At 45.9% G+C, this 21,142-nt stretch overlaps 1 protein-coding gene across 3 annotated transcripts in view; it reads left to right on the forward strand.

Moving 5' to 3' along the window:
* The first annotated feature begins 369 nt into the window (after positions 1-369).
* Positions 370-21,142, forward strand: part of Osbpl10 (oxysterol binding protein like 10) — a 255,947-nt gene continuing 235,174 nt past the window's right edge. For all 3 annotated transcript variants that reach the window (XM_042666539.1, XM_042666540.1, XM_042666541.1), the window contains exon 1: positions 370-650. In XM_042666539.1, coding sequence (XP_042522473.1) covers positions 370-650 — 281 coding nt within the window. The remainder of the gene's footprint in view (positions 651-21,142) is intronic.

Raw genomic sequence — 21,142 nt, forward strand, 5'->3', positions numbered from 1 at the left:
AGAGAGGAGGAGGAGGCCGGGGGCGGGGGCTGGCCCAGCCCGCCGCGCGCTCGCAACTTGCGGGCCCGGGAAGTCGCGGGCAGGAGGGAGGGAGAGAGGGCGGGAGGAGGGCGGGGCCGGGCCGCGGCCGCGGCCGCTGCGGGAGGAGGGGCGGCCGCAGCTGCATCCAGCCCCGCTGGCTTCCTCCCCAGCCCTCCTCCTCCTCCTCCTCGTCCACCTCCCCTTCGTCGTCGTCCTCCTCCCGTGTGAGTCAGGCATTTCACGGGGATTCGGAGCACCACGCGCGGCCCGAGCGCCCGGAGCCGAAGCCGGAACCGGAGCCGCCGCCGCCGCCGCGCCGGGCTCCCGCGTCCCGGGCGCTCTGGGGCCATGGAGAGCGCGGCCCAGGGCGCAGACGGCGGCGGGGGCAGCCAGGGCAGCAGCCGCAGCAGCAGCCGCGCCACGTCGGCGGGCTCCTCGCCCTCCTGCTCGCTGGCGGCCCGGGGAGTGTCGGGCCGCTCGGTGGCGGCCGTGCTGGGCGGCGGGGGCAGCCGCAGCAGCCCGGGCTCGGTGGCCGCCAGCCCGTCGGGAGGCGGTGGGCGGCGGAGGGAGCCGGCGCTCGAGGGCGTGCTCAGCAAATACACCAACCTCCTCCAGGGCTGGCAGAACAGGTACCGCGGCCTCCGCGTGCGCGCGCGTGCGGCGGGGTGCGGGCGCGAGCGCGGCGGGGCCCCGCGCCCTTCCCTGCGTCCCCGCTCCGCGCCGGGGTGGCCCGGGATGGGCGCGGCGGGGCCCCGCCTGGCCGCTCCGCAGTGGCGCGAGGGAGGCGGCGGCGGCCGCCGGGACCTGCGGGGTGTGGAGTGGCGGCCGGAGTGCGCTGGTTGGTTCCCGGCCAGCCGGCGGCTTTCTGTCCCCATGCACCCCTGGAGAACGGCGGAGGAAGGCAGGGCGCAGAACGCGCTTTGTACCTGGCTCAGGAGGCTGTGGCTCGCTGTGGTCCGATCTCAGCAACCCCTCCGCCCCGCTGCCTAGTTCCCTTTAAACTTTGGTGTGTGAAAACAGTTACCACTACCCACCAAAAGCTTGCTACTTGTCATCCTAGGCGACCTCCAGCGCGCAGGCGTACCCCTGCCAACTTGGGGGCTTCCAGTCTCCAGTCTCTGCAGGGGAAGCTTCATGTAAATAAAATAAAAATAAAAAGAGAAAGTAAACGAAAACACTTTCCTTTTAAGGTGGGCAGTTTTCTATTTAGTCGTATTATTTCCCCTTCAGGTGACATCTGAAGTTTCCTCCTCAAAGTTGGGAAGCCTAGATATGGACAGAGACATAGAAAGATGAGGAAGTCAGGAGGGCGCTCCCAGTGTACTAGGGGTGATTACAGTGTCCAGGAAAACCTCTAGGAATCAGCTCTCTCTCTTGTCTCTCTGGTTCTATCCAGGCCTTGAGCTTAGGCACTGTCCCTTAGCTTTTTCACTTGAGGCTGGTGCTGTATCACTTAAGCCACAGCTTCACATGAGGCTTTTTGCTGGTTAATTGGAGATCAGAGTCTCGTGGATTTTCCTATCCTGGCTAGCTTCAAACTGTGATCCTTTCATGTCAGCTTCCTGAGTATCTAGGATGACAGCCTTGAGCCACCAGCACCCAGCACTCCTCTTTTCTTTCTTTTCATTTTTATTTTTTAGAAAAACAAGCCCAAGAAAAATGCAGAGAGCCATATAAAGGCATTGGAGACTATGGTGGGATCCTTTGCTCTCCCCTTAATAACGTTCCTTGGTCTTATAATAGGTTTGGGACCGTGAGATTTGAATTAAGCCTTGGAAAGTTCTTGCTGATCTCTACTGGGTGGACTGACTGCTGGGTCATCTCTTCCTGCACTGTTTGGAAATGTTCATATTGCTTCCAGCTGAAACGTCCCAGGCTTTTATTTACGTGAAAACTTGGAGCAAGGTGACCCTGGATGGATGGATGGAAACCAAGTTGTTTCTCCATGGAGTTCTAGACACAGAATGCTCCAGTCACCCTGGTTTCCTTGGAGATCTGTTACTATGTTAGTGGAAGTTGCACTTAACTTTGGAATCCTTTTCTCTCTCAAAATAGCCTGTGTCTGCTCTTCCCTCTCCCTTTCCTCCTCCTGTTCTTGAAAGCTGAAAAGAAGGTAGAGTGATTAGGAAAAGAGAGCTAGGAAATGATTAAACCCAGGTCAGTACTTGGACATTGTATCTAGTTAGTGGCCGTTCAAGGTGCCTGGTCAGTGACAGCACTGGGCTGACCTGTTGCATGGTCACTTCTAATGCTTTGCTCCAAAGCTTAGGAGGCCCAGAGAGCTTTTTGACTGGATCACAGACGTTTTACTTGCTTGGGTAGAGTATTATTCCTGCAATGTTGTATTAGAGGATTTAGTGGATTGAGGAGAAATTGGAGTAATATTCTTTTGCCTAGTTTTATTCTAGTTTGTGTGTTTATCTTAGTTTCTATGTGTCTGTATGTTTGTGTGTTGTCTGTCTATACTAGGGCTTGTACTCAGTGCCTGAGCACTGTCCCTTAGCTTTTTTGCTCAAGGGTATTGCTTTCCTACTTGAACACAGTTATACTTCCAGCTTTTTTGGTGGTTAATTGGAGATAAGACTTCCTTAGACTTTCTTACTTGGGCTAGCTTTGACCATCATCTTCAGATCTCAGCCCGCTGAGTGGCTAGGACTATAGGCATGGTACATCATGCCTGACTTATAAGCAAGGTTGAGTAGAGGCAAAATTAATAACAAATCTACCTGGTTGAAGGCTATGTAGGTCAAATGCTGTGTTGTATGTGCCACTGAGCATGCCCAGTGAGGTCTCATCTTTACTGAATTTGCTGGTCTTTATAGCTGTTGATTGTTTGCCAATGCCTGCTTTTACCAGAGTAGTTTCATTTCCCAAAATTTGTCTCTTAATGGTTAATGTCTCTATGTGGCAGTGTGTGTTTCCCACATTGTGTTCTCTGAACCAAGGCCCAGGGTCCATTAGTGGTCTGGAGAAGATTTATGATGACCTTTGATTGCACACACTCCTTTCTCTATAGGTCTTCTGAAGGGAGAGGAAATGGCAGAGAAAAGAGGATTGGGATGGCAACCCCATAGATGCTTCATTCGTTCAATTAGTTTACTCAGGAGCCTGTTTTTAGAGAGTATGTATGTGTGTGTGCTAGTTTTGGGGCTTGAATTCAGGGCCTCATCCCCTCACTAGGCTCTTTAACAGAAGGCTAACACTCTACTACTTGAGTCACAGCTCCGCTTCTGGGTAAAAGCCAGAGATGAGTTTCATGGACTTTTCTGCCTGGGCTGGCTTTGAACCAGGATCCTTAGATCTCAGCCACCTGAGTAGCTAGGATTTATAAGTGTAATCCACCAGTGCCCAGCTCTCAGTGACTTTTTTTTCTGGGGCTGGGGTGGGGTGGGTTGGGTTGTGGGGCTTGAACTCTGGGCCTTTGCACTGTCCCTGAGCTTTTCAGCTCAAGGTGAGCCCTCTAACATTTGACCATAGTACCACTTCTGGTTTTCTGGTGGTTAATTGGATTAGAGTCTCACAGACTTTCCTGCCCAGGCTGGCTTCGAACCGCAATCCTCAGATTTCAGCCTCCTGAGTAGCTAGGATTATAGGAGTGAGCCACTGGCACCCCACCAGGGATTTTTTTTTTTAATGCCAGGCCTGGGGCTTGAACTCAGTGCCTAGGTGCTGTTCCTGGTTTTCTTTTTTTTTTTTTCCCCACAAGGCTAGCACTTTGCCACTTGAGCCATGGCCCTACTTCCTGCATTTTTGGTGGTTAATTGGAGATGAGTCTCATGTACTTCCTGCTTGGCATAAGTTTGAATCTTGATCCTCATATCTCAGCCTCCTGAGTAGCTAGGATTACAGGTGTGAGCCTGATGAACCCGGCATCAGGGACCATTTATTGGGTACCTACTATGTGTCAGACATTGTGCTTGGATCTGCTCCAGGAAACAAAATATAGTTATTTTCTCATGAAGTATTAGAGGCAAATTAGGATCAAAGGATACAGTGAGCCTGGCTATTCCCTGGTATTGGGGTGATGCCTTGGTACAGATTCCTGCTGCCTTTCTGCTTTGGGTCTCCCAACGTCTTTGGCAGTTCTTTTCAAATTGCCTACAATTAGTGATAGCCTCCAGCCCTACACAGTTCTTGGTGAGTCCACTCAAGCTGTCATGACTCTGGTAGCTCATTTCACCAGCTCTGTGTGTGTGTGTGTGCGTGTGCACCTGCGTGTTTGTGTGCCAGTCCTGGGGCTTGAACTCTGGGCCTAGGCACTGATTAAAAAAAAAAAAAAGATGTTGGAAAAAGAGAGAGGCCAGGGGCTGAGAGAAGCTATGAGCAAATTTCAGTGACTGGTTACAGTGGCATACTCCTGTTATCCCTAGTGACATGGGAAAGCACAAATAGGATCACAGCCCTGGTCAGCCTGACCCTTCCTCAAAGATAACCAATTCAAAATGGGCTGGAGGAATGACTCAAGTAGTAAGAATGCCTGCCTAGCAGGAGTAGCGCCCAGAGTTCAATCGCTGCTACCTCAAAATAAAAATAAGTTTGAGAAATAAGGCTTTTTTCTTTAGTTGTTTGTTACACATAGTTAGAGAATGTGTTTCAGGCTTGTAGGATGGCATTAAAGGCTAAATAGATCCCAGAAAATGAAGGGACAGGTGGGGAATTGTAATGTGAAGTTAGGAAGGGTAGTGAAGTAGAGGTTCATATTTGCAGGTATGGCTTATGAGGACCTACTGTTTACTTCTGTCCACACTTTATTTTTTCCTTTTTATTTATTTTTGATGCAGGTGGTAGAGCTTGAACTCTGGTCTTGGGCACTATTTTTTAGCATTTTATTTTTTTGTCAGTCGTAGGGCCTCAACTCTGGGCCTGGCCGCTGTCCCTCAGCTCTTAGCTCAAGGCTAGTAGTGCTCTACCACGTGAGCCACAGCACCACTTCTGGCTTTTTCTGCCTATGTGGTGTTGAGGAATCAAACCCTGGGACTTAGGCATGCAAGGCAAGCGCTCTACCACTGAGCCACCTTCCCAGCCCTCTTTTTAGCATTTTTGCTCATGGCTGGTGCTCTATCACTAGAGTCACTGCTCTGCTGTTTGCTTTTTGCTTTTTATTGGCTAACTGGAGATAAAAATCTCCAAGAGTGAACTTGCAAAGAGCATATCTCTGGATCTTGGGTAGTGCCTGTCATCTCTCAGTGCTTGGGAGGGGTTAGGAATGTAGGTTCATCTTGGTTATCTAGAAGGATTTTAGGCAGGCATGTGACAGTCTGATTCATTTACTTGTGTGTGTGTGTGTGTGTGTGTGTATGTGATGGATCTTGCACTGGGTTTCACATTCTCTCTTAGCTTTCTAGCTCAAGGCTAGTGCTCTACCACTGAGCCACCCCTTCACTTTTTGCTGGTTATTTGGAGATAAGAGTTCCACTTTTCTGCCCAGCTTGGCTTGAAAACTCAATCCTTAGGTGTCAGCCATCCTGAGTAGCTAAGATGACAGGAGAGAGCCACCGCTGGCCAGCTTGATTCCTTTACTCTTTCCGTTGTGAAAAGATAAAGAGTTGTCAAGGGGTCAGAGGGTAAGCCAGTAGCCCATCACTGAGTCCAAGCAAGAGATACTGGGTGCCTATTCTGTGGCAGAGGCGGGGAAGTGGAGAGAAGAGGACCTCTTGGAATGGCCTGGGTGGAGACTGCTGATGGGCTGGATGTGGACATGGAGAAAGAAAGGGGAGGAGGTGAAGCCTTGAGTTTTAGGCCCAAGAGGCTGGTCAGTTGGGATGAGGACACAGGAGAGGAATGTACTTTGTGGGACAACCCAGATTTAGTTGCTTTGTGCTGTGTTTGGTCTGGGGTGCCTGTCCCTGTCAGATAATGAGCTGTGTGAAAGCTCATTTGCCATCAGGATCGTCTTAATCTTGAAGCAAAAGACAGCTGCTTTGGGGTTGCTTAGAAGATCGTGTGTTTAAGCAAAGAATTCCTGATTGCATCTGGAAATTGTCATTTAAATATTTGAGGGTCTTCATTTCCATTCACTTTTTTCTCCCTGGAGAAAGGAGAAGGAAGAGCACTGCAAACAAGGAGCCAGCCTCCAGTGGTTAGCCCAGGACCCTAAAATATTTTAGGGATTGTTTTGAGATATAAGAAATCTGTAAAATACTGAAAGGCACATCTTAATTAGGATAAGGGGGAAGGTAGGTGGTGTGGCATTGTTAGCTTCCTCTGCAATCCTAGATTCAGGAGGTTGAGATCTGAGGATCATAGTTTTAAGCCAGCTTGGGCCAGAAACTTTTTGAGACTCCTATTTCCAATTAGCCAGCAAAAAGTCGGACGTGGAAGGGTTAGCTCAAGTGGTAGAATATTAGTCTTGAACAAAAAAGCCAAGCAAGAGCTTGAAGCCTTGCGTTTAAGCCTCAGTACTGACACAGGAAAAAAAAAGTAGGTATTGGCAGAGGAATAATCCTCAGACCATGGTGGGCATTTCCTGGGGAGGCAGAGTGGGGTGGACTTAATGTTAAAATGGCAATTTTAGCACTTAGCCCATGTGTGACCTCCAGCCAGGTCCATCATTGCTGGGGCTACTGTTGTCTGGTATATGGGGGATGTGAGGCTACTTTTCTTTAAGCCTGAGTGAGGGGTAAATAGTATATCACAGGATACAGGAAGTGATAGCTGTGATTGGATTCTGTTTGTCCCTTAAATTGATCCTTTTTGGTACCTAAAATTCCTTCCTTCCTCCCTTTCTTCCGTCAGTCCGTCCGTCCTTCCTTCCTTTTAGATAAGATCTCTATTTGTGTGTGCTCAGCCTTGAACGCACAACTCTCTGGTCTCAGCTCTGGAGTACTGGGATTATAAGCAGGTACCAATAAGCCTGGCTTGACCCATGAAGTCCTAGTTTTTATTTCTCAGTGGCTGGTTCTTCACATAATTATTGCAGAGTTTCATGGTGCTAGGGATGAATTTCAGGGCTTTATGCATACTAGTATGCATAAGTGTGCATAGAATGCATAAACATTCCATATACTTGAGCCATGCTGTCCTTTTGTTTTTGTTTTGTGCCAGTACTGGGGCTTGAACTCAGAGCCTACCCACTATTCCTAAACTTTTTGGCCCAAGGCTAGCAATCTATTACTTGAGCCCCAATTCCACTTCTGGCTTTTTTGGTTCTTAATTGGAGATGAGTCTCACAGACTTTTTTGTCTGGGCTGGTTTTTAACTGTAGCCCTCAGATCTCAGCCACTTAGGTGGCTAATATTATAGGCCTGAAATACTGAAGCCTGACTGAAGGGATTGGTTTAAAAGTTGGAACGAACATTTCCATTTTTCCTTTCCCTATCCTTGACCTTTCTCTCACATCGTTTTTCTCTATAACCATTGCTGGTGGCCATCTGGCAGGATCCACATTTTACCATTTTTCTTTTCCACTCTGGAATGCAAGCTCCCTGAGAACTGGATTTTGTCTATGTTGGTCATTACGTGTCTTTGTCGGTTAATGTTGCTGTGACAAAAATACTAGAGACTAAGTAATTTACAAGAAAAAGAAATTCATTTAGCTCTGAATTCTGGAGGCATGGAGTTCAAGATCGAGCCCTACATTTAGTGAGGTTCTGCAGTAATATGCTAGATGAGGGAAGAGCAATCAGGCACCTGTAGGAGAAAAAAAACTAAAGGCCCATAAGGGATTGCCTGGCTTTTAATATCCTGAGCTTGAAGTAGCTGATTTAGTCTTGAGAGACAGCAAGACTCCCTACCTCAGGAAGGAATCTCATCTCTGGAGAACAATTGTAATCTCCCATGAGAGCAGAGCTTTTGTGACCATGACCTGAACATTGTGCCACTGCCTTTCAACACTGACACAGTTGGGGGCCAAATTTCAGCCTGTGTTTTGAAAGGGACACCCACATCATTAATAAGGTATGTTCTATGATAAAAAAAAAAGTGACTATGACTAAGAAGATATCAAACCAGAGTTTAATTCTACTTTGGCTATCATTTTTATTATTATAGTTATATGTAATTTATTAATAATAGTGTATTATATTAACAAGAGTAGCTATAATAACATAGTCCTACATGATTATTAATCTTTTTGTTTTTGCTAGTACCTAGGTTTGAACCCAGGGGCTTGCACTTTATAGGTGGACCTTCAACATTTAATCTATACTCTATCTTTTTTGCTTGTAATGATGATCCTTCATAGTGGGGAAAAACAAGGCCCAGCTTGTTTGTTTAGATTGTCTTGCTAACTTTTGACCCAGGTTGACGTCAACCCATAATGTTCTTGATCTCTGCCTTCCTAGTAGCTGGAATTACAGGTGCCATCATGCCTAAGCCATTATTATTAATATTAGAATTCTTGGTTCTGTATCTCCTTGTCACTATGTTCTTGTATGTTTATCACTTGTTTTGCTCTGTGCAACTGTTTGTCAGAGTCTGGCTTTCCTGTTATGTCTACCTTGACATTAGGGGCATCACAAACACATCTATTAGTGGGCTATTAGTGACTTTATATCCAGGCTATATGTATATGCATGCGTGCTGGATACTGAGGCTTGAACTCAGAGTCTTATGTTCTTTTTCTTTTTTTCTTTTGTCGGTCATGGGGCTTGAACTCTGGGTTTTGTCCCTCAGCTCTTCAGCTCAAGGCGAGCGCTCTACCACTTGAGCCACAGAGCCATTTCTGGTTTTCTGGTGGTTAATTGGAGATAAGAGTCTCACTTTCCTGCCTAGGCTGGCTTTGAACCGTGATCCTCAGATCTCAGCCTCCTGAGTAGCTAGAATTATAGGCATGAGCCACTGGCACCTGGCTCTTTACATTCTTATTTAGCTTTCTGGCTCAAGGCTGGTGCTCTACCGCTTGAGTCACACCTCCATTTTGGTAGTTAATAGAAGATAAGAGTCTTATGGACTTTGCTGCCCAGGATGGCTTTGAACTGGGATCCTCAGATCTTAGCTTCGTGGTTAGCCAGGCTTATAGGCATGAGCCACTGGTGCTCAGCCAGACTTTTGACTTGGTTGATATTAACAATATTACTTTGGGAATACAGCTTAAATGTCAGATTTTCGAGCTATTTGATCCATTAAAGAAAAAGAAAATCACCAGGGGGTTTAGGTCGTGCTCATTTTGCATGTATAGGCCCTGGGTTTGATTCCCATTACTACTCCCTGCAAAATCATAACATTACAATTTGGAAGCCACACTGAAGTATAATGAGTGTGTTTTGAGTATTTCATTTTTAGAGGTCGTTGGTGATACCAGAGTTGGGGCCCACTGCCTGGCTTCCTGTTCTTGCCTGTGTGTGCTTATAGGAAAGGTTTGCACATCTTACCATGGAGTCTGCCAGTCAGTTCTGAGACTGCGCACTAAAATCCTTTAGGGACACTGGATTGCTTCATTGACAGTAATAATAAAGGGGCGGTTGCCTAGGTTACAAAACAAGTGCAGAATACGATGTGTTCACTTATGTTTTCAAATATTTATTGAGTACCTGCTTTGTATTAACCATTCCCTGCAGGATCTACCCTCTCCATTTTGCAAATGTGTGAAAAATTGTAGGTTTTGAGATTTACACCAAAATGGCCATTGTGGTGTGGTTTTCCTGGCTTGGTAGAGTTATGAGTGTTATAATTTTCTATTCTGTTAAAAGAAGTTTGGTTTTGTGTTGAGCTTTCCTTAAACCTCCATCATTGTAATGGGTAGTCTTTTCATGTTTTCAGGTTTTTTTGGGGGTGGGTTGGGGGCATTGTACTAGAGTTTGAACTCAGAGCCTTGGGCTTGCCAGGTAGACACTCTCACCCCTTAGCCACACCCCTCACTTAAGTCACATCCTTCCACTTTTCAGTTTGTTTCTGTGAATAAGCAAAATTGTCCCTGGAGAGCCTTTGGATCTCTTGAATGGCAGCCAGCAGGTCCTTCCTTTCTGCCTGGCAGCCTCGCGGGGAGAACTGCCAGCTAAGCAGCACCTTTTGTCACTGTCCATAATGCCCTGCAGCAACCTGGATGCTTTGTAAACTTTACGGTCACCTGAGAACATTCCAGCAGCTTCAGGGGACCACTACAACCACTGCTGCACTTCAGGAAGCCTTGGCTGATTGCTCCAGGTAACACACACTTGTCTTGGAAGACATTACTGCGGGACAAGTCTTGGTGAATTCTACGTGACCCTACACACCTTCCAGCTATTTTCACTCAGATCAAGGGGTCAGGGGAAGAGCACTTTGCTGAGTGGCTGAGAAGAAAACTTTTTATTGGTGCATTTTGAAGCCTTGGATTGGTTCTTATGTAAGGCTTGTGATTGGTACAAATTACAAAGCTGTATTTGCATACCATACCCGTACCATTCCCCTTTTTCTTACTATATAACTAGGGTGTTTAGCTTGCTTTCTGAGTCAGCCCCCACATACTATTTTGTGCTTCCCAGAATGTTGCAACATTAAGTCAGATGAAAGCCTTCTCTTGAGTGGTCTTTGCTTACCGGCTTGTGATATTTACCTGGGTAGAATTGGTATTCAGAAGAGATGGTGACTATGCAGGTGACAGCAGGCTCTGCCTCATTGGTGGCATTAGGCACCTCATTAGGCAGCTGTTGTGGTAACAGAGTGGTTGAGGAGGCTGCAGAACTGTTGCAGAGAGTGACAGTAAAAAGGATGGGGAGCAGAGGACTGGAGATATGATGGATTGTGGAAGTATAGAGAAGATGAGAGCGATACCGTGGGTCCCTGACACTGGAGGAGTACCAAGTTTCCCCCAAGTGCTGAGAGCTGAGGATACCAACACCCAACGCTCTAGCACTTTAACACTGCTGCTATTGGGAGCCAAGGGTCCTGACACCCATGGCATGGGAGTGGTAATACTGACCACCGCCTGCTGAGTGAATGTCTGATTTCTGAATTCTGGGCTACTGCAGATGCAGAGCAGTAAGCCCCTGGCCCGAGCACCTGCAGCTGTAAGTTTCTGGCCTCTAGAACTTGGAGTTCTAAGCCTGTAGGTCTCAGGATCCAGATCTGTAAGCCTGGGGTTCTGTTAGTTCAGTTCATGGGCCTGAAACTATCCACCTCTGGAGAGAGGCTGCTCTTTTCACAATTCCATCCAGAAAGAGCAAAAGAGCGCTAGCCAGCTGATGGGAAATATTAACATCATGTGTGGAAAGCATCTCCATGATTCTGTTGATAGTTTTGTTCTGTTTGTTTCTACTGCTGTTGGTATTTGAGTATATTTGAAAATGCTAAATACATCCCAATATTCTGTATTGATTACTTCCCAGTTTGGGGCCTTTACAAGTAGTTCTACTTGAGCATTCTAGTGTGTATTGTTTTGGAATCAATACATGTGCTTTTCTTAGATGTATTAATCTAGAAGTATAAATTTTGGATGTTACAGTTTAGATACTGAACGGTCTCCCAAAAGGTTCTTGGGTTAAGAGCTGAAGGGCATTTGAGAGGTAATTAGATCCTATAGGAGGGTCATCAATCCATTGATGATCCATTGATGAATTCATCGATGAGTGGCTGTTAGGAGGTAGGACCTAGTTGTAGGAAGTGCTCACTTGTGGGGCTTGAACTCGGCCTAGGCACTGCCCCTGAGCTCTTTTGTTCAAGGCTAGTACTCTAGCACTTTGAGTCACAGTACACTTCTGGTTTTCTGTTGGTAAATTAGAGATAAGAGTCTCAAGGAAGCCGGGCGCTGGTGGCTCACGCCTGTAATCCTAGCTACTCAGGAGGCTGAGATCTAAGGATCACGGTTCAAAGCCAGCCCGGGCAGGAGCACCGTGAGACTCCTGTCTCCAATAAACCACCAGAAAACCGGAAGTGGCGCTGTAGCTCAAGTGGTAGAGCGCTCGCCTTGACCTGAAGAGCTGAGGGACAGCGCCCAGGCCCAGAGTTCAAGCCCCACGACCGACAAAAAAAAAAAGAGTCTCAAGGACTTTCTTGCCCTGGCTGGCTTTGTACTGTGATCTTAAGATCTCAGCCTCCTGAGAAGTTAGTATTAGAGATGTGAGCTACTATTGCCTGGTTGGAGGTATGTCTGCCTTTAAATGGTATCTTGGCTGAGTATTTTGGCTTACATCTTTAATTTTAGCTACTCAGGAGGCTGAGATATGAGGATTGAAGTTCTGAGCCTGCCTGGGCAGACAAATCTGAGAGTTGACCACCAATAAGCTGGAAGTGAAGGTATGGTTCAAGTAATAAAGCACCAGCCTTGAGCAGAAAAGCTAGAGTGCAAATCCCTGAGTTCAAGCCCCAGTACCCCCCTCTCCCCACAAAGTGAAAAGTAAAAGGAGTGCCTTGTCTTTAGAGTCTTCTCTGTCACTGCATCTGACCACCCTGAGGTGAGCAGCTCTACCCTACCACACCCTTCTACCATGATGTTCTGCTTTATTATAGCTGGTGACAAGAGAGCTCACCTGACTGAAATCTATGAAGCTGGGCTACAGTATTCGCTAGGATAAGTGTGTTTTCTATTGTGCAACGTATTCTGTAGAAGTTTTATCCATTAATAGCCAGGGTTTTCCATACTGGTTGTATCCATTTGTACTTCTAGTAGCAGCATGTATGAGTTCTGGGTGCTCCATATTCCTGTACATACTTGGGGTAGTGTCTCTTGCTTTTATTTCAGCCAATGTAGTGTGGTGGTATCTTATTGTGATTTTAACATCCCTTTTCTTGATGACTAGTGAAGTTGAGCACCTTTTTATGTGTTCATTGGCCATTTTTATGTCATGTTTTACAAGATGTTGAGTCCTCTGTCTTCCTATGTAATAGATGTCTGCCTTTGTCTTACCAGCTTTTAAGATACCTAATATATTCTGGTGACACACTGGTGTCCTTTGATACATGGGTGCACACTGGCACATCTCATATGCAGAGAAGGCAGATTCTTTTCTTCTGTTTATATCTACCACTTCATCTCTTACTAGTGTCTTGATATATTAATTTTAACGTAGTCACATTTTCATATTCTTTTTGACTCTTTTCCCTCCCATCCCACCCACAAGTTGTATAGTTCATTTTTAACATAGTGTCTAGTGAGTACCACTTCTGCATTTGTTCACTCTTTGTTCCTCCATTTCTTTTTTGACTTGTGTTTAATAAATCTTTGCTCAGCTATAAGATGAAGACATTTTCAGATGTTTCCTTCTTCTCCTGTCTCTTTGTCTCCTCCTCCTCCTCTTCCTCTTTTTTCTCCTCCTCCCTCTTTCCTCCTCTATCTTTCCCCTTTTCCTTCCCTCCTCTTCCTCCTCCTCCCCTTCTTCCTCTTCTTTTCCTTTTCCCAGTACCAAGTCTTGAACTCAGGTTCTTAAACTCTTCTTTGATTGGTACTCCACCACTTGAGCTATACCTCCAGGGTAGCATTTTTCTGGTTAACTGGAGATAGGATCTCATGGACTTTTATGCCCGAGTTGGTGTAGAACCTTAATCGTCCAGATGTTAACATACTGAGTAGTTAGGATGGCAAGTGTGAGCCAGTAGCACCTACAGAAAGGAACTGTGTTACTTTGAATACTTCATACTTATATGAAGTTTGAACTTATCTGGGGAACAGAGTTATCTTGGTGACTTAAGCGATACATAACTTCTCTCAAGGTTTTGGAGTCTCAATAACTGAGCCACAATCAAATTGCTGGCAGGAGAAAGTACTAGCACTCACTCTGAGGCTTTAAGGAATATGTATGCCTTGCCTTCTTCCAGCTTCTGGCTGCCTCTGTTCCTTGGCTTTAAACTCTATCACTGCAGTCTTTGCCTGTCTTTCCCTGCCTCCTCCTTTGTATCAGACCCCCCTCAGCCTCCCTCCACTGCAACTCTTGTGATTGCATTCAGGGCCCACTCAGATAATCCAGGATAATCTTTCCATCTCAAGATCCTTAATCACTGCTGCCACATGCCAAAGCCTTTGCCATATAAAGCAGCATTTATAGGTTCCAGGGATCAGGATGTAGGCATCTTAGGGGTAGGGACATTATTCCAACTCCCTTATGGTCATAGTTCTAAGCTGGTTCTTGCTCTCTATCTCCCTTTCCCCCAGGGACCTTTCCTATCCCTCCATTAGTATCACCCTCCAGATGACAGATATCTCTTTCACAGGAGGGTCAGGTAGCTATCATAACTGTAGTTGGCTTGTTTGGAAAGGCTGTTAAATTTCTTCTTGTGCCTACTATACAGACCCCTTGGGCAAATGTAAGGTGGGTAATATGAAGATATGAAGAGGCATATTTTTTGACAGCTTTATTTCTAAAGCTGTCAAGTAAATCTAATTTCCTGTAATGGGAAAATAGACTTTCTTTCTTTCTTTCTTTCTTTCTTTCTTTCTTTCTTTCTTTCTTTCTTTCTTTCTTTCTTTCTTTCTTTCTTTCTTTCTTCCCTTCCTTCCCTTCCCTCCCTCCCTCCCTCCCTTCCTTCCTTCTTTCCTTCCTTCCTTCCTTCTCTCCTTCCTTCCTTCCTTCTCTCCTTCCTTCCTTCCTTCCTTCCTTCCTTCCTTCCTTCCTTCCTTCCTTCCTTCCTTCCTTCCTTCCTTCCTTCCTTCCTTCCTTCCTTCTTCTTTCCTTCTTTCCTTCTGTCGTGAGGCTTGAACTCTGGGCCTGGATACTATCCCTCAGCTCTTCAGCTCAAGGCTAGTACTCTACTACTTGATCCAGTGCCACTTCCAGTTTTCTGAGTGTTTTATTGGAGATGAGAGTCTCATGGACTTTCCTGCCCGAGCTGGCTTTGAAGCATGATCCTCATCTCAGCCTCCTGAGTAGCTAGAATTACAGGCGTGAGCTACCGGCACCCGCCTTTGTTTTTTGTAGGTCTTGAACTCAGAGCCTGGGTGCTGTTCCTGACCGAGCTCCTTTTGCTCAAGGCTAGCACTACCACTTTAAGCCACAACTCCACTTCCGAGATAAGAATCTCACAGCCTTTTCTGCCTGGCTTGGCTTTGAACTGCAGTCTTTAGATCTCAGCCTCTTGTGTAGCTAAGATTATAGGTATAAGCCACCTGCACCTGGTGAAACTTTTAAGTACTGTTTATCAATCAAATTGGAAGTGTATCTATAATCTCTGCTTTCCATCTTATCATCATAAAATAGAATGACTCATTAATGAGCCTGACTTTTTAAAAAAAGGTTTACTAACACGTAGCAAATGCACAGGTCTTAAACATTCTGCTTGGTACATTTTTGACAGCTGTTTATTTATACCATGTAATCATTGCTCTAAAAGGCATAGAACATTTTTACCTTCCCCCTCTTTTGAAGCTTCTTTTCTGCCAATTCTCCTTTCTTTGCCATTCCTTTATATGAATTAGCTACTATGTTATGAATGTTACTATAAATTAGTTACTATGAATTAGTCTTCTCTGTTCTTGAATTTCATTTAAATGAAAACATACAGGATGGGGCTGGGAAGGTGGCTCAGTGGTAGAGCACTTGCCTTGCATGCTCGAGGCCCTGGGTTCGATTCCTCAGCACCACATAAGCAAAATGAGAAAAGCCGGAAGTGGCGCTGTGGCTCAAGTGGTAGGACGCTAGCCTTGAGCTGAAGAGCTGAGGGACAGTGCCCAGGCCCAGAGTTCAGGCCCCACGACTGGACCCCCCAAAAAAAAACAACATACAGGAGATATATATATATATATATATATATATATATATATTTTAGTTCAGCATAATGTGTTGAGAGTCCTCTATGTTGCTGGTCCCTCAGTAGATTTGTCATCCCTTTCTGTTTGTTGCGGAGTGGTTTTACATGCATTTACCTGTACACGAACACCTGCGTATTGCCAGTTTTTGGATATTAAAAACAAAGCTGTGTTGGTGTGTAAGTCTTTATGTAAACATGTTTTGATTTCTCTTGGGTAAGTCTCTAGAATGAAGTTTCTGGGTCCTAATGTGGCCTGTGTAGAAAGTGCCTGAGCCTTTTCCAGGGTGTCTTCAGTGACTCCCATTGCACAATAGGCTGTAGTTTGCTTCTGGTGGAGCTTCTGGAAAACAAAGCTGCCTTGTCCTTGTGTGTGTGTGTTGCATTACTTCTAGGGGTAGAGGAGTGCAAGCCTCTGACCTTAACTTACACCTTTGCTGAACTACTTGTGTATATGTATGTGTGTGTGCATGTGCACAAGCATGCTAGTACTAGGGCTTGAATTCAGAGCCTGAAGCCTCAACGCTGGTACTCTACTACTTGAGCCCAGCTCCACTTCTGGCTATTTGGTGGTTAATTGGAGATGAGTCTCACATACTTTCATGTCTGGGCTGTCATGGAACCGTGGTCTCAGCCTCCTGAGTAGGATTAGAGAAATGAGTCACTAGTGCCTGGCACCAGACTTTCTTCTTGCTAAGTGATCCTGAGCTGTAGAGGGTTGTAAAGCTGAGACAGGCTCCAGTCCCACCATGGTGCTTCCCTAACACGAAGCTTGATGCATCGTAAGTTCTCCAGAATTTTGGGGACTGAGAGTCTTGTGGGTTTCTCCCCCCAAGCCCCCGGAGTCAATTGTGGGGCTTGAACTCAGTGCCTGGGCGCTGTCCCTCAGCTTTTGTGCTTAAAGCTTGCACTCTACCACTTCGAACCACAACTCTACTTCTGGTACTTAATTGGAGATAAGAGTCTTATGGACTTTCCTATATCAGCTGGCTTTGAACCATCAACCTCAGATCTCAGCTTCCTGAGTAGCTAGGATTACAGATGTGAGCCATCAGTACCCGGTGAGTCTTGTGTTTTTGACATACCCACATGTGAGTAACTTTGTGTTTACAGGGGTTGAGTTGATGAGTTGTTTTAGACCTGACTTAGGCAAGCACTCAGGTATGTCGTGGCCTTTCTTTTCATGTGGGAGGACCTAGTGGACTTGATGGATTTGCACAGCTAGAGGCTGTCTGCTGCCTGGCCTGGGGACCCCTACTGTCTGCTCATTGATAGTTGTCTGGACTCTCTGAAGAAGCCATTTGGGCCTTTGTGTCTCCAAAGAATGGTTGAAACGATTGGACAGGAAAGGCAGGAGGCTTTTTGTAGTTTTCCGTGGCTCACTCTGATGTGATTTGGGTCCAGGCCAAGACAGAATCACAAAGATAACAGCTCTGAATTTGATTTTGGATAACCTAGACTGGGTTGAATATAGTCACAGTCCAGAAAGAAAGTGGTTGATTTGTGCCTTGTGCCATGATATCAATAACAAGGACAAAATTAGGAAACATTAGACATTGTCCTTCATTGCAAGTCTATGCCTTGAAGGTCAGAGGAGGTCTTTGAGCCACAAATAGCTTTTTTTTTTTCCTGGTGTTATGGTTTTATGGAAACTATTTATATTTTTCTGTGGTTTGGCTCCTTTCTATAAGTGTATTGATGAGAATATAAAAAAAATTGAAAGGCAGTCCATATCAGTTTTTAGTTACTCTTCTCAGGGATATTCTTGGTATTTATCTGAATGGCCAGTTTGGGGCCTGTAGGAAACCTGAGGCTGGGGCTTGGGACTGAGGGTGGGGTCTGCCTCAGCCTGCCCTCAGGAGAGTTGAGGGGATGAGGTGACAGATATAGCCCTTCTGTGTGTCCCTGTAGTGATCTCCTGGTCAGAGCTCCAACAAGCTGCAGACAGGTGTACAAAGTCTAGTTTCTCTGCCTCTGCATTGTTAAGTGCAGTCTGCACAGAATTGGGAGTCTTTCTGAGTCTGGAATAAACTGGAAGCACCATTTTCTAGACCCTTTCCTCTTTTCAGGTAATGGATCTGGGGCATTCATACCCCAGCATAGTTGTTGGGTGTGCTTTGTGTGTATGGCAAACACCATGTGAGGAGACACAAACACAGGAGGCCTAAAGGTTAAGTCCTGCTTTAGGGAGCTGACAGCCCTAAAAGTGGGAGGTAGACTTTCAGTACAGGGTAGGGAGGAAAGAATTTAGACTGTGTGTGTGTGTGTAAATAAGGTCTCCCTGGCAACTGTGTAACCTACCCATTGTAAATAAGTGGGTAGAGCCATGTTTCAATAAAACTTTATTTTTGTGCCAGAACTGGGGCTACAACTCTGAGCCTAACACTCTTGCTTAGCTTTTTCACTCAGGACTGGCATTCTAACTCTTGAGCCACGTGTCCACTTCCAGCTTTTTGCTGGTTAGTTCGAGATAAGAGTCCCATAGACTTTTCTGCCTGGCTGGCTTTTAAACTGCGGCCCTCAGGTCTTAACTCCCTGAGTAGGTAGGATTCCGGGTGTGAGCCACCAGCACCCAGCCAAATGAGACTTCATTCATAGAACAGGCAGTGGGTTGTACATAGCTATCAGGGATGGTGTGATGATCCCAGACGATGACTTGGAAACCCCTTTGCAAGAAGTGAAGGTGTTCTAAGGTAGACTGAGCTCCAGCAGCTCTGCTCTGTGCTCCCTGTGTGACCTTGGACAAACTAGTTAGCCTCAAGAGGGTCATGCAGTTTGTGTCATTTGGTTGTTGGGATTCACCAAGAAGTGGTGTGTAAAGGGCTCAGGAACTCCGGCAGGCAGGGTACTCACTGGGTGTGGGCTGCTGGCTCCCTGTAGAGTGGTGGATGTGCACCACTAAGCTGCGCTTAGTCTCAGGGCAGAGGCAGGGGACACAGGACACTTCTTGCCCCCACCAGGTGGGGTTGGATATGACAGAGATTAGACTGTCCAAGGTAGACCAGCTTGAAAGTCTGCTTCCTGGAGGCTCTGAGACCACAGCACATAAAATACCAGTGCACTACAAGGGGAATGCTGGTCCTGGGACTATTTACAAGCTTTACTTCTTCCTCTTCGACAGTCACAGAGATACAGGGTTTAGTTGGATTCACAGTCATTTAAAATAGAACTATTTTTGCAGCCTTCTTTCCCCTTGCAGATAGGGAGGGCTATGCCAGTATATTCTGTAGGTAAGCAGAATTATCACTTAGTTATTTTTATTTTTGTGCTCGTACTAGAGTTTGAACTTGAGGCCTTGGGCTTTCACTTGGCTTTCTTGTTCAAGGCTAGACCTCTACCACTTGAAACACACCTCTACTTCTCACTTTTTTTCCTGGTTGACTGAAGATAAGAGTCTCACAGATTTGTCTGCCTGGGTTGGCTTCAAACTGTGATTCTCAGATTTCAGCCTCCACAGTAGCTAGGATTTCAGGTGTCTGGCCTGTCACATAGTATTTTCTTAGGACTTTGGTCTGTCTGTCTGTCGCTGTCTCTGTCTCTATCACGGTTTCTTTTCCTCTCTCTCTTTTCCTCTTAGAATATAGACATATATGATGGCTGGTCCAGAAGCCATCTTGAATTATGTGGTGACTGGGATGAGATCTATCACAACAGAAGAAACCTAGCCCCTTAGGACTTAGTTTACTGAAGCTGCTTGACAAGTCGTGGGCTTTCAATCTCTGGAACTTTTCTTTTTTCTTTTTTTGGTCCGGTTGTGGGGCCTGAACTCTGGGCCTGGGTGCTGTCCCTCAGCTCTTCAGCTCAAGGCTAGCGCTCTACCACTTGAGCCACAGTGCCACTTCCGTTTTTTTTCTTTTTTGCTTATGTGATGCTAAGGAATCGAAACCTAGGGCCTCAGACATGCAAGGCAAGCGAACTACCATTGAGCCACCTTCCCAGCCCCCTCTGGAACTTTTCATGGGAAGTGGGGATTAAACTCCTGCAAGCCTCTGTTTGCAGTCAGATTTAACCCCACCAAATGTAGGTAGAACTCCTGTATTACAGATAAAGAAATGGAGGCATTGATTGGCAGTGTTATACAACTGAGTAAGTTGTAGAACCAATGTTTGTTTTTGTCCTCTTTATGTCTCTTGGAAGAACTTGGAGATCTGCTCCCTCAGTTTTTTGTATGAGATGACTGAGGACTTTTGCCTCAGGGTAGACTAGTTCTAGCTCCTTCCACTGCAAGATAACCATTATTCTGTGTCTCCTGCTCCAGCTCCTCCAACTGGGGCTTTCTCACAGCTGGCCTTGTTTCAATTAGTGATTTTGTAGTGTCCCAAGGGCAGCACCTCTTCTGTGAGTGGGTGGTGTTTGGAGGACTTTTTTTTCTGGTCAGATTCTCTTGACAGTTTCAGGACTGTGTGTTTGCAGCTTTCTCTTGCCAGCTCTGGCCTGTGCTGGGCTACTTTCCTGCTACTCCTCTTTCCTATTTTGTCCTTTCTGCACTTCATTTTTTGGGGGCTGTGCAGGTGGCTGTGACCCTGTGATTCTTTGTAAATGTTGATAGATGTCTACAGAGGCCTGTGGTCCATGAGGCTGACTGTGGATTTAAGCTGAAATAGAGGCATGTGTTGGTGTACAACTTGCTTTGGGGGTTCTTGAGTATCTAGTTTTATTCTGTTGCTAATGCCTTAAAAATAGGCTGTCAGTTGAGCACCACTGGCTTATACCTACAATCCTAGATACTCAAGAGGTTGAGATCTGAGGAGTGTGGTTTGAAGACAGCCAAGGCAAGAAAGCCTGTGAGACTCATATCTCAAATTAACCACCCCAAAAGCCAGAAAGTGGAGGGGTAGTTCAAGTGGCAGAGTATTATCCTTGAGTGAAAAAGCTGAGGTACAATGCCCAGGGCCTGAGTTCAACCCCAGTACTGGCACACACAAAAAAGTTATCAACTCCTGGAGTTAACTGTGCAGTCCAGGACTTTCTGTATGTGTATTCCAGAATTGGGTACAGTACTCCAGATTTTTTTTCTCAGCAGTTGAAGAGAACAAAAGCCAGTTAGCGTAGGTAGGCTTTGTAGGGCATATAATGTGTTCTTACCATGTAGTGCTTCATGGTGAGATGGTGAGCCACTCCTCCCCAGCACACCTCTGTGGTCATTTTTGTTAGCTTGGCTAATGTGAGCTTTTTTTTTTTTTTTTAAACTATGTTAATGAGAATTCTGCAGTTGAGGTCTTGACCCAAAGTGCATTGTCACACTGTTACAGTTGCTTAGTTAATCTGAAGTTTCCTGTAACTGAAATAATTCTGTCCAATGTTAGCTTTCAGGATTCCTTTGGTACAAGCTCTAATTTTAGCTACTCAAGTGGCTGAGGTCTGAGGATCTCAAGTTGAAGCCAGCCTGGACAGAAAAGTTTGTGAGACTTTTATCTCCTGGTAACCACCAAAAAGCTGGAAGTGGAGCCATGGCTCAAGTGGTAGAGTACCAACCTGGAGGGGAAAAACTAAGGGACAGCACCCAGGCCCTAAGTTCAAGCCCTAG

Source organism: Dipodomys spectabilis, unplaced genomic scaffold (assembly GCF_019054845.1).
Source record: "Dipodomys spectabilis isolate Male_0828 unplaced genomic scaffold, ASM1905484v1 ptg000365l, whole genome shotgun sequence".
Classification (NCBI taxonomy): Eukaryota; Metazoa; Chordata; class Mammalia; order Rodentia; family Heteromyidae; genus Dipodomys; species Dipodomys spectabilis.